A 13328-nucleotide genomic window follows, 5' to 3' on the forward strand; every position below is an offset into this window, starting at 1 on the left:
GCCTTGTGCAGTCAGCTGACGCGGCGCTGCGATAGTCACGTGGCGGCGGGCGGGGCGCCGCCTCACAGCGCAGGCGCAGATCCTAGGCTCCTGGGTCAGCTGACCCGAGGGGGCGAGCTCGCCGATCTAGGCCGCTTACCTCGGCCTCAGAGTCGCCACCGCCATGGCCAGCCAGTCGCAGGGCATCCAGCAGCTGCTGCAGGCCGAGAAGCGGGCCGCCGAGAAGGTGTCGGAGGCCCGCAAGCGTGAGTTTCGGGGTGGGGCGGCCAGGCGTGGTGCCAGTGCACGAAACGCCGCCAGGCCGCAGGAGGTCGTAGGTAGATGAGGCCCGAAAAACTGCGGCGTGGAGGGGTGGTGACAATCGCGGGATCTTGTGTGGCTCGAAACTGTCTGGATCTGAGGCTCTGGAAGGCTTGAGGGTCGACTGGAAGCCGCGATGTGGGGTAGTAGACAGGGCGTGGAGACAATAGTAGGTGGATGACCTTGGGGTCTTGGTTGGCTTGTGAAATGGGCTTTTCAAACGGAACTCGTCTTTCTCCCTGTCACTTGCTCCTTTGGGTTGTTTTGTGTCAGTGTACAGAGCTACCGTAATCCATGCTGTTGAACACAGAGTCCTCTTTGCCACGTCTGCTCTTCTCTTGTTCGCCACGTTTAGACAGTAGCCAAGGTGTATACGCCTGTTTAACTTTTCCCCCATCCCGACAGCTAGCATCTTAGTCCGGGACACTAGGTTTTATGAGGCTCTGGTACCAGCGTGCTTCGTTAATTCCTTAAAAAAAAATTTTTTTTTAATGTGATTAATATGTGCCAGACGCATTACCCGGTGTACCGGTGACCGGTGTCTCCATCATCATGGTATTCAAAAGCCCCAGTGGAGGAAGCCAATGCTGGGTGGGTTAGTTGCAGATGAGATGGGGGCTAGAGTTAGAAGTGTAAGGTTGCTAAGGAACTTAACGGGTGGATCCAACCTCCTCCAAGTGCATTCTCCTTCCATCAGAGTCCTCCCTGGGGTGCAGATAGGACTTCCCCACTTCCTTTACAGTCAGTTTAGTGCCTGCAGAATAAAGACCAGGTTCCTTTTTCTTTTTTTCTTTTTCTGAGCAAAACAGTAGGGTTTATTGAGCAAAAGTACAAAGGTCTCAAGAGTGAGAGGGCTGGGTTGCCCAGACCAGATTCCTTAATAGGGTGTAGGCAGTGTTTTTGGATCGGGCTCTAGCTTTCTTCCCTCATCTCATTTTTGGGTTCTCTCCTCCAGCCATCCTGGGCCACTGTGATGCCTTATTTCACCTGCAAGCCTCGGTACAGCTGTTTTCTCCAGTTGAAAGTGCCTTTTCCTAGTTTCCTCTCTCTTTAACACTTAGTCTTTCTTCAGATCTCAAAATTTAGGCAGCATTTCTTCCAGGAAGCCTTCCCTGCTTTCTCCTTCTCTCAAACCAGGCTGAGTCCTTCCTAAGACCTTATTTCTGTCATCGCGATGCGATAACAGGTTTCTTAATAGGGCTTAGTCACTAGACTAAGCTCCTGGAGTACATGGACTGTGTGTAACTTAATCGTATGTATTCATTTTCCCATCTGGTGAGAAAGGTATCCTTATCCCTGTTATACAGATGGGTGATAGGAGGCTTATTGAAATGATTTGACCATACCGTGAGAAAAAGCATAGCGGGAGCCTAGAGGCCTCTTTTCCCATGCAAGGAGTATGGCCCTCAGTAATTCTTTGGTGTTTCTCTTGTTATAAGACTTACACTTTTATCCCATACCCAAGTAGATTTCAAGCACGGCTCTTATATTTTCTGGCTTAGAGTATTTCCTATGAAATACTCTATTTCATAGGAAAAGCTTTCTTTGAGGGAGCTGAGGATGATGGGAACAAGCCTTTTATTCTTGCGCTGGTGACTGGAAAGTTTTATGTTCTTCATAGAATATTTCCCATCATGGCCTTGATGATAAAGTATTTCCAGAATGACTTCTCAGAGTTTGTCCTGTGGTGGCTCATTAGTAACAGAAGTTACTGTTGGGAAGTATGTGAGATTATTTGGGGGAGGTGCAGGAACAAATATTTGTAAAACGGTCAGAATAATTCTGAGTGTCTTGGATGTAGGGGTCATGTTATACATTTTTCTTTATCTCATCAAGTTTAGTGCAGGGTCTTGTATAGGTCATATAGCTATTACATATTTACTGAATGAATTTGTTTTAAAGGAGTGAGTTTATGGCTAATATACACCTCAGAATTTGCAGTAATTAGAAACAGAAGTATTGAGGGGTGCCTGGGTGGCTCAGTCGGTTAAGCGTCCGACTTCAGCTCAGGTGACCATCTCACGGTCTGTGAGTTCGAGCCCCACGTCGGGCTCTGGGCTGATGGCTCAGAGCCTGGAGCCTGCTTCCGATTCTGTGTCTCCCTCTCTCTCTGCCCCTCCCCTGTTCATCCTCTGTCTCTCTCTCTCTCAAAAATAAACGTTAAAAAAAAATTTTTTTTTTTTAAAGAAACAGAAGTATTGACAAGAGCTACAATTTGAAAAAAATCACTGCCTTTTTTGATTTGTAATTATGGTTATCTTGCCCATTTAGGAATTGGGAAGAGGCAGTACATATGTGGCAAAGGGATCCTACTTAAATTTTTCTTGAAATTGTTTCTTTGGACCATAAAACTTAAAAAAAAATTGTGTTATGGTTTATTTCATTGACGTAGCTGTTTCAGTGATGTTTATTTCATTATGGGAGCCAATAAAATACTGGCTCCCACAAAAATAAGGTGTAAAAGAAATATGATTTCCTGTTCAAGTATTTATTTTTGGTTTTCAGACAAGCCTGTCAGCATTGAACTTTGAAGATATCTGATGGGCAGGGAATGGTTTATCTTAATTCAGAGAACTTTGGGAGTTAGCAGTGACCAGGAGAGTGGTATTGTGAAATTATGTGGAGCTAGCATAATGTTTGAGTCATAAGTGTTATTTGTAGATTGTTGGTTTAGAAAAGACCTTCAGCTCTGAAGTATGGGTTTGGAGATGGGTGATAAGGAGGATGGCATGTGGAGGATAGGGGTAGAAGTTAGCTCACAGGGACAGCAGTAGGCCCTAAATAATACTGGAGAAAACATACACTTACAGAAATAGGTTTGGGGTTTTTAGAGAGGTCTGTTGATTGTTTCACCAGAAACATGATGGAGTGTTGATGTGGGGTCATTATACATCGAAAATCCTGTTCTTCATCAGGAGATGGGAGGTTAAATTCACTTTCATTTGTCTACATGGGTTGAGTGGCATTTGGGAAATTGATGTACAAGAATGTCTAATAAAGCTTACTTTTAGGTGCAGGATGTCTTTTGCTCTGGATTAAATAAATGCTCAGGTTGATCATATAGCCTCAATTTGGGTTTCTGAGAAGTTTGATCAGTGAGCAGAGGATCAAAGCAGAGAATATATGCTGGCTGGTCTTGTGGTCTGTTTTCAGACAGGGTCTGATGGAATTTAAAGAATCTTTTCAGCTGTATGTTTATTCTCTAGAAACCAGAGCCCCTGTGTCTCCTCACTTCTTAGATGCTTGTGCAGTCTTACTGTCCAGTGCTCCCCATTTCAGGATACCTTCCCAGAACCACTTTGTTACTTATTTCCTTGTGCACAGGCATGGTTTTAGTTTCCAATATTACATCATCTGTCTCATTAGTTACATTTTAGGTTACTGTCTCTTGGGAGCATATTCCTCTCCTCACTCAGACCTCTAGTTACAATCAACAGCATACTTAGGTGTTTACTTCTTAGGAAGAGCAAGAATTCCCCAGATGGGTAATGTCACCCATTTTATGTTGGTTCTTAACAGTGGAGATTGAGAGAATATTCTGACACATTGCAGAATTGTTTCCATCATTTTTCTGTTTGCAGTTATGGAAGACGGTCCTTTTTATCTAGTCACTTCCTAGCTAAGTACAGCTTGCAGGAGGCAGGAACCTATACTGCTAGTTAGCTTTGAATTCCCCCGTGCATGTCTCTTGGGACTATAGCATAAAACTTTTTTCCTTGTTACCTGTTAGAATTTACTGTCTCAGTCTCTGCTTCCTCTTCTACTTGTCTTTTAACCACTTCTTGATGTAGCTTTTTCCTTTGAAAACAGGAAAGAACCGGAGGCTGAAGCAGGCCAAAGAAGAAGCTCAGGCTGAAATTGAACAGTACCGCCTGCAAAGGGAGAAGGAGTTCAAGGCCAAGGAAGCTGCGGTGGGCCTGGTTTATTTTCATTACTGCTTTAGTTTCCTGAGGCTTTCCTCTTCTTCCCTTTTCCCCAGGCTCTCAAAATATCTAGCATAGCTTGGAGATTGTGATTTCTGGCAGAAATTTGAAGGTTTGTCTTTTGGATGCTCAGGCTGAGTCTCCTCGGTGATCAGTTTTTAACTAACATCGAACCCTGGTCTTCACTTAGTCATTTCACAAATATCTGTTAAACATGTTAGCTTGTGCCAGATGCTAGGGGGTCAGCTGTGAGCAGAAGTCGACATGGTCCCTGCCTCGTGGAGCTTACCTCCTATAGTCTGAGGGTCAGGGAGACTCGGCAATGAAATGCAAGTCTGGCGGAGTTCCAGCTGTGAGAGAGCCACGGTGGTCGTAAGCATACATCAGACGGAGCCCCACCTCAGTGTCGTAGAGACACTTAGCGACAGTACAGGCCGGGCCAGGGAGCGTGAGATGCATGAAGTACTAGTACAGCAACAGATCCCAGAGAGGGGAAGGGATGAAGGAGGGCTTTACGGAGAAAAGAAACTGTCAGGTAACAGAAAGCAATTCAGGCTGATTTTAAGGAAAATGGAATTTATTGGCTTGTATAATGAAAAACCCAGGCAAAAGGCTAACTTTATTTTGATCAGGAGCTTAAATGATGCTCTCAGGACTTCATTTCCATCTGTCAACTCTGCCTTGTCTTTGTGGGCTCCATTCTCAAGTTCTGCCCTGTGGCCTGCATTGGGTGTTCCAGGCGCACACCCTCCCAGGCCTGAGGCACGTGCCTCCCTCTGAGCAGTAAGTGGCAAAAGTTCCTTTTATCTTTGCACTGGGCGGCTACAGTGCTGTTAAAACTTAAAGTGTCTCTGGCTCTTGCAGCGGGGTAGATGGGTGCTGTAAACTGTCAGACCGCCCACAGAACAGTGTGGAAATACTCTTGTCGGGGCGACCACTTCATCTTATTTTTACATCTACGCTGCAGTTACTCACAGAGCCTGGATCAGCACTGTGGTGTAGGCATGAGCCCCGAGGTTTTCCAGCAATGTTTGTGGTAACCCCTTGGGCTTTGTGACCGCGAACCCAGACTTGGCATACAGTGTCTATTCGTAGAACAGAGGTTGTGTCCCCCTCTCCTATCCCTTCCCCGCAGTAGGGTTTTTGGACTAAAATTTTAAAAGTAGGAGTTAGCGACTGAGCTAATATGCGATGGCCCCTTATTCCGCTAATATGAACAGTTACAATATAGGATGAAGGGTCATAAGTTTGAACTCAGGAAACTTGGGTTTGAATCCTTGCATGTTCACTTTGACCTCTTTGAGCCTGGGTCTCCTCATCTGTGAAAAGTGGAGGGATGGCTTCTGGACAGGTTTTGGAGGAATAGGTAACATGCGAGAGAATGCTTTCTCGTTAAGCACTGTAGTGTGCATACAGATAGGAAGGCCTGTAGCTGTTAACATACACGTAAAGAGGCAGAAACAGGTTACAAGATAGAAAGGATCAATGCAAAAAAGCTTTGTCTTCAAGAACCTGATAGGTCTCATTCTAATCAAGTAGGCATACACTTGACAAAAGCCAGCCATACTGTGAAGACTGAGGATAAAGGAAATTTATCCGTCCATGTGTGTTATATTGTGACTAGAATTTGAAGGGGTAAGACATGAATATGGTAAAAAAATTCAAGCAGTAAAATAGGGCAACGGTGAAGTTAGTTTCCCTCCCACCCAGACCTGGACTCCTCCTCAGAGGCAGTCACTGTTAGTAGTTTCTTGCAAATCCTTCTAGAATATTCTGCTTGAAAGAAAAGATGTCATGTATTCATAATGCTGGTGAATCCACTGCCGAATGTAAGAACTAGAGCATTAACCAGTGTTGGTTAATGTAAACTGCGGGTTCCTCCCGAATTGCATCCTGTTGTGCCCTCAGGTTTATTTATTTTTTTGACTTTTTTTTTTTAACATCACTTATTTCTGCCTTTTAAAACCACACAAGGATATGCATTTACCAGCCACGCTGACACCATTTTACGTCTTGCTTTTTTCCTCTTAAACTGCATATTTGACAGTTTGTACCGTCTTGCTGTACAACGGGTCTTAAGGTTCTTTCCAGTCTTTGGTTAAGGCGGTCCATTAGACACTAGAGAGATGTGAAGGGACTGCTCTCCGGGGTAATTTCTGAGCGGTGGAAACGCTGTGCAGTTTACCTTTTGATAGATGTGTGAAGGTTGGCCACCAAGGGATTGCGTCCTTTCTTTGCTCCCAGTAACTGGGAACACCACCTTCCCGCATACTCTTCAGTCACGAGGGCACACTGCCTGTAGCTGATTCTTTGTATTCACCGACGAGACTGGGTTTCTCCAGAACTAAGGAGGTTGTGCCAACCAGAGCGTCAGCCTGACCTTCCCTGTGTGTCCTTGCCCCCTGACTCCAGGCCCTGGGATCCCACGGCAGCTGCAGCACTGAGGTGGAGAAGGAGACCCAGGAGAAGATGACCATCCTCCAGACCTACTTCCAGCAGAACAGGGATGAAGTCCTGGATAACCTCTTGGCCTTTGTCTGTGACATCCGGCCAGAAATCCACGAAAACTACCGCATAAACGGATAGGGGAGGAAGGAGCAGCTCTGCGCGCGGATTGGCATTTTTCGATGCCTTCGTGGTTATGAGGCTTCAGCAAAGCTTGAGTTACTTTCTTGTGAAAAGGCATTAAATTATTTCTGTATGTCATATAGTAGATCCCTTCACTTTTTAGAGAATAGCAGATCTAGCTTCTTTGTACAAACTTAGAGCTTATCCAAAGATTTTCTTTTACCTCATATTTCTTAAAATTTAAAGTGTATATGTTGTCTGTTTCCTATGCCTTTTAGCTCAAGCAACATATATATCAATACTTTTTCTTTCTTAGATGTAGTAAAAAAAAAAAAAATGAAATTTTTTTTTTTTTTTTTTTAAAGAAAGAAAGGGATTAAATATTTTTTTTCCCTATAGCTTTCTTAAAGGTCAGGGGCTTTATCTATGAAAAAGTAGTACATAGTTATTTGTAACTTGTGTGAAGCAGCAGCCAGCCTTAAAATAGTCCTTTCTGGCTAAGGGTTAGAACAATAAATACTAGTATAATTGTTAGGGCTGCTTTTAGTTTCTCTTAATCAAAATTACTAGCTGATAGAATTCAAAAACTTGTTACATCGTGTACTGATAATCATTTAAAAGTAAAGACTTTGTCATGCATTTTCCCTTCTTCTGGTTCATCCTTTTTGATAATGCAAAGTACACTCTGACCCAGATGTTGTGCAGAATTTCACTTAGGATATTAAATTAACACATGTATCACGTACCCATTTGCACGCATACTTAGAAAATATTTGCGGTATGTATCTTAGCAGGAAGGAAATCACTTCTTTTTTTTTTTTAATTTTTTTTTCAACGTTTTTTTTTTTTTTTTTTTTTAATTTTTTATTTTTGGGACAGAGAGAGACAGAGCATGAACGGGGGAGGGGCAGAGAGAGAGGGAGACACAGAATCGGAAACAGGCTCCAGGCTCTGAGCCATCAGCCCAGAGCCCGACGCGGGGCTCGAACTCACGGACCGCGAGATCGTGACCTGGTTGAAGTCGGATGCTTAACCGACTGCGCCACCCAGGCACCCCAAGAAATCACTTCTGATTTTACCCAACCCACTAGTTTGAAAACAGCATGTAACTAGTAAGTCTGTAGTTTGCCTTTTATCTACTGGGGGGGCCCTATTTCCTCCCTGGTGGGCTACCTGATAAGCCTAATACCTATAGGAACTTCACTCTTAGGAATTAAATGCTCTGTGGCTCTCTATTAGCAGCAAGTCTGGCTGCAAAATAATTTCTAGTAGATGAAAACAGTTGAAAGAGAGCATGATGGGATTTCCTTCCTTGTTCTGAAATAGTAGGAGGGAATTAGATGCCCTTTAAAGAAATCACATTTTCTATGACTCAGGATGGGTTGGTCTCAGGCCACGTCCGTCTCCAGTTTCTGTTCTTTTTTATAGTAGAATTCCTCGGGTGAGTTTTCTATACGAGCTTTCCCAGTTTTTACTGTTCAAGCACTCCCATCAGGCTTGCTACCCCACTGAAGCCGCATGGCAAGGTCAGCAGTGCTGACCACATTGAGAGGTCCAGTCTTCTACTTAACCTTCAGTCCTATTTGACAGGTCTGACTATTCCTTCCAGAACCGCTTCCTTAGCCTTGTTGTGCAGTGATGTGCTACCCTGCTCCTCCTCTGTCTCTTGCCAGTTCCAGCTCCTCTTTTCCCAGGGATTTGTTCTTGGACTTGTCTACACTCATTCCCTTGTTGAAACCCACCTACTTTTCATGGCTTTGGATACCATCTATGTTGAAGACCCTAATTTATATCCAACTTCTCTCCTGAACTCTAGAGTTGTCAGATTGCTTGTTTGCTATTTTGATTTGGATCTGTAATAAATCTCTCCATCTTCATGTGTTCCGTAGTGTACCCGGTTTTGTTAGGACTTTACTCCTACTGTTGCTAAGTGCAGCAAACCCCACGCCCGTGCCTACCACCAATCCAGATTTCCCAAACTGGAGGACCATGAAGAAGCAGCACCTGCATTCACTGGTTTACACCCAGTATTTAACCTGGTTGCCACCAATATTTTCATCCTGGATTAATAGGGTTGTACTCACATATATTTTTGCTGGACTCTGCTTCCAGCCCACCAGCTGAATGTTGGTAAAGTTGTAGAAGCAACATAAGTACTTCAAAAGGGGTGTGCTGTAGGGTCAGTTGAGAGGAAAGGTAAGATGTGAAAAGTTCGAGCTTGGTGGTCTGGGAGAGAGGAACCTAAACGGTCTGAAGAGTGAATTGAATGTAACGTGAGTGAGTGACGAGACTTGGCTGTTCTAGAAGGGGGAAGGGTGGCAGTAGTGGCTGATGGACGAGGTGGTGTGAGGGAGGTGAGAACACGTTTAAATGCCTGTGGGGAAGGGGGAATAGAGTGAGTGAGACTGGAGACTCGGGTGGAGTGAGATCCTGCGAGAGCCAGGCGCAGAGGGAAGGACTAGCTGTAGCCTTCAAACTTGATGGTACTCAGGGAAAATGGTGGGTATGCAGGCCTTCCCGGGCCAGTTGACTCTATCGATTTCTGGGAGTGGGGCTGGGACGAAGATAAAGCACCCCTGGGGAAGGCCTTCCATTGTGCCCTGATGTGAGAAATCAGCATGTTTGGTTCTTTGAGCACTAAGGCAGATAGGGTTGGTTCTGACACGGAAAGAACGTGAAGATACACGTGTAGAACAGTGTGCAATTTGTTCCCACTGAGCGTAAAGGATACGGGTGTGCCTGTGTGTACGCACAGGAGATTTCTGGAAGATTGAGGACACTGGTGCTCATTGCAGGAGACAGTGCCTGGGCTGCCACAGGAGGGTTTCTTTGTGCACTTTTCATCCACGTACAGGGTCATTCAGCGTCCCTGGCCTCTACCCACTGGATGCCAGTAGTAGCCCTTCGGTTGTGACAGTCATTATCTCCATTGTCAGATGTCCCCTGGGGGCCCAAACCTCCCCCAGTTAAGAACCACTGTCCTGTAGCAACACAGATTTATTAAAAACAAAGTACTACATGTAATTTCTGGAAAGCTCCAGGTGCTCAGCAAATGTTTCCTAATTTTCTAAAATTCGCTGCAGGGCAGCTGTTCATGTGGTGATCCAGTGACTCAGTTTACTTCCACTTTGCCGCTCTACCATCTTAGCACACGGTTTCCCTGACGGCGGGGGGTAAGGAAAAGTTGGCAAACACGCCCCGACTCTTCCGTGCTTCAGTCCTGAAATGACACGGGCACTTGTTCTCAGCCCACTGATGGGCATGGGTCACATGAGCCAACCTAACTGCAGGGGAGTCAGAAGGGATCGCCCTGGGGTATTTTGGATCTTGGGTGAGTAAAAACCATCTACAATTGTTAATAGCTTTCTCTATGCCGGCTGATGTTCTAAGTACTTTTGCGTGTACATTAACATCCTCAAAGCACTTTATTTTGCGGGCGATGAGGCCGAGTTGCAAGGATGCGCCATAATGGAGCCAAGATCAAGACTGGCAGTCTAGCCAAGAATCTGTGCTTAACCACTGCATGCACGGAGCATATGTGTCTCCCCTTTTATGTTTCTCACCTGTGTGATTCTTTTCTTTACCGCTCTTGAATCCTAGATTAATTGCTCCACTGGGCAATTTCTTTTCTTTTTTTTTTTTTTTTTTAATTTTTTTAAGAGGCTCCATGCCCAACATGGGGCTTGAACTCACAACCCTGAGATTAAGAGTTGGTATGCTCTACCAACTGAGCCAGCCAGGCGCTCCTCCTCTGGCCAATTTCGTGACACGTGACCCCTTTGTCTAGAGAGAAGGATGCCCTCAGTATTGTCCATTACTGAAGCACAGAAACTCTTTGGCCATTCTATTTGATGCCATGGCTCAGACCTACTGACGTTCTCCTTGATAGAAGACGTGAAATAGCTTACAGAAAGTCAGACCTTGTGTGTAATACCTACAAATTCCCGAAGATGTGCTATTCCTGCTTTATGGGTGGAAAACAAGCCCTGAATTGCTGAAAGGTGAGGCAGTTTGTTAGAGGCCAGTCACAGAGTCTCTGCATCCTTCAAGTGACGGAGCCTGTGTTCCAGGCACTTGTGTAACCATACAACAGCCCTGCAGTTTAGGCACAGGATCTCACTCCCATGGATGGGAAAGCTGAGGCCCGGAGAGGTTTATCGAATGCTCAAGGTCACAGGGCAAGGGAGCCACAAGAGTGGGCATCAAGTCCAACCGGATCAGACTGAAGGCTGCGAGGGAAAACCTACCGTGCCAGGCCTCCAGGCTTTTCCTGAGGTGGGTGGTGGGTGGAGTACTCAGCCTCGTAAAGCTTCAAAGCCCGTAGCTAACATTCTTGGCACGCTTGGGCTTCCCCGCTGGAAGACTGATGGCACCAGAAGTCCATGAAAGCTGCTCGGTGGAAAGGACCTGCGCCCATGAGCCTCCCGTGCTCCTCCTCTTTCACCTCTTCTGTTTTTCTTTCCTTGAGGGGCAGTCTGGGAGACGGCAGAGGGTTTTGTCCTGTCAGCTGCTCCCGTCACTTCAGTGGCTCCGAAATTCCCGAAAAAGCTTGCACACAGGCATCAGTTCCGGTTTTCCTCCCTCCCACTCCCCTTCCCCTGCGTAGGCTGGTCTTACGAGGCAGGAGAGGCACATTCTTAATGGCGAGATTCGGCCAGTGGTTCTGGGAGAGGAAGCTGCCAGATCAGGTCAACATCTATCTTCTCTGGCTTTTGAAAAACTTCAGACGACACCGGCTCGTGGGTCAAATGTCAGCTCAAGGCCATAGCTCACTGTGTTTGGAGGGGATGAGCGATGGGGATGGGTGGGCTTGGAGGGTCAGGAGGTACACAGCCTGCCTTTTTCTCCTACTTGAAAGTAAGGAAGGGAACAGTAGCAACATTCTGGAACACATGGCAGCAGCTGAAGATAAGATAAAGGGAGAAGCGAGGCTGGTTGTTCCAAGAACATGATTGGTGTGTTGGCTACCACTGTCTTGTGCGGTTTTTAAAAATAGAAAGACCCGGGGCGCCTGGGTGGCGCAGTTGGTTAAGCGTCCGACTTCAGCCAGGTCACGATCTCACGGTCCGTGAGTTTGAGCCCTGCGTCGGGCTCTGGGCTGATGGCTCAGAGCCTGGAGCTTGTTTCCGATTCTGTGTCTCCCTCTCTCTCTGCCCCTCCCCCGTTCATGCTCGGTCTCTCTCTGTCCCAAAAATAAATAAAAAAACATTGAAAAAAAAAAAAAATAGAAAGACCAGAGGGTGGAGCTTTCTAGTTAAAAGCCTGAGTATTTTTTTTTTTAATGTTTATTTATTTTGAGAGGGCATGTGCAGGTGCATGAGCAGGGAAGGGGCAGAGACAGAGAGGGAGAGAGAGAATCCCAAGCAGGTTCCCTGCTGTTAGCCTGGAGCTTGACTTGGGGCTTGAACCCACGAACTGTGAGATCATGACCTGAGCTGAAATCAAGAGACAGACACCTAACCGACTGAGCCCCTCCAGGCACCCCGAAAGCGTGAGTATGCTTCAATTGCCCTTCCCTCCTCTCCCAGACACGTTTGTTCTCATCCTTGAGGCCTTGCCCTGTTTTATTCTCTTCGTACCTGTCCCTGGCTCTTGTCTTCCTGCACACTAGAAACAGCTCCCCGACACTCCAGGCCTTCCTGACAGGAATTCAGAGTATTTCTTTTGGTTTTGACCCAGTTTCCTGACAAACAGCATGTGACTTGTCTTATTGCCCACACACCTCCTGACAAGGACAGCTGTGTGTTCAGTCCAAGCTCTCATGTGCTGTTAACCTATATTGTGTGTATCTCACATTGGAGGGCCCACTGTGCAGTGTGGCGTCCAGGATTTCAAATCAACGTAATGGAAAGGAAAATTCTGTGGGACATGCTTAGGAAGTGGTTTTTAAAATAGATCACATTTACTAGGGTGACTGGGTGGCTCAGTTGGTTAAGTGTCCGACTTCTGCTCAGGTCATGATCTCACGGCCAGTGAGTTCGAGCCCCGCAGCGGGCTGACAGCTCAGAGCCTGGAGCCTGCTTCGGATTCTGTGTCTCCCTCTCTCTCTGCCCCTCCCCCATTCATGCTTTGTCTCGCTCTCAAAAATAAATAAATGCGTAAAAAAAAATTAAAATAATAAAAATAGCTCACACTTACTAACACCAACTTTATACCAGGAGCAATTCCAGGTGTTTTACATAGTTGAATTCTCCCTCTGTCTCTCTGAGATATTATTCCCATTTACACATTAGGAAACTGAGGCACATGGCAATAAAGTCACTTGCCCAAGGTCACAGAGCCAATTGGTGGCTAAGTCTGGATTTGAACCTGGGTCTGTCTAGCTTCCCAACCCGAATCTCTGCACGATTCAATTCAAATTGTTCAGACCGTGGCAACGTTGCAAGTGGTCCATTTCTAAAGGAGTTAGAAAGTGAATCTGTAACTGGCAGACCTGTTTCAAAGAACAAGATGGAATCACTTATTCGGCAGTTCTGAGCCCCCCCTCCCCCCACCACGTCCCATCCGCTGCCACACTTGGAGATTCTGCCAGGCTGG

The 13328-nt window shown here is 45.9% G+C and overlaps 1 protein-coding gene across 1 annotated transcript; it reads left to right on the forward strand.

Annotated features, from left to right (window-relative positions):
- The first annotated feature begins 66 nt into the window (after positions 1–66).
- ATP6V1G1 (ATPase H+ transporting V1 subunit G1) lies at positions 67–7430 on the forward strand. The gene is made up of 3 exons (XM_043567384.1): positions 67–245; positions 4111–4211; positions 6636–7430. The coding sequence occupies exons 1-3, from the start codon at positions 164–166 to the stop codon at positions 6807–6809; spliced, it is 357 nt and encodes a 118-aa protein (XP_043423319.1). The 5' UTR covers positions 67–163; the 3' UTR covers positions 6810–7430.
- Positions 7431–13328: the final 5898 nt, after the last annotated feature.

The sequence above is a fragment of the Prionailurus bengalensis genome, chromosome D4, assembly GCF_016509475.1.
Source record: "Prionailurus bengalensis isolate Pbe53 chromosome D4, Fcat_Pben_1.1_paternal_pri, whole genome shotgun sequence".
Classification (NCBI taxonomy): domain Eukaryota; kingdom Metazoa; phylum Chordata; class Mammalia; order Carnivora; family Felidae; genus Prionailurus; species Prionailurus bengalensis.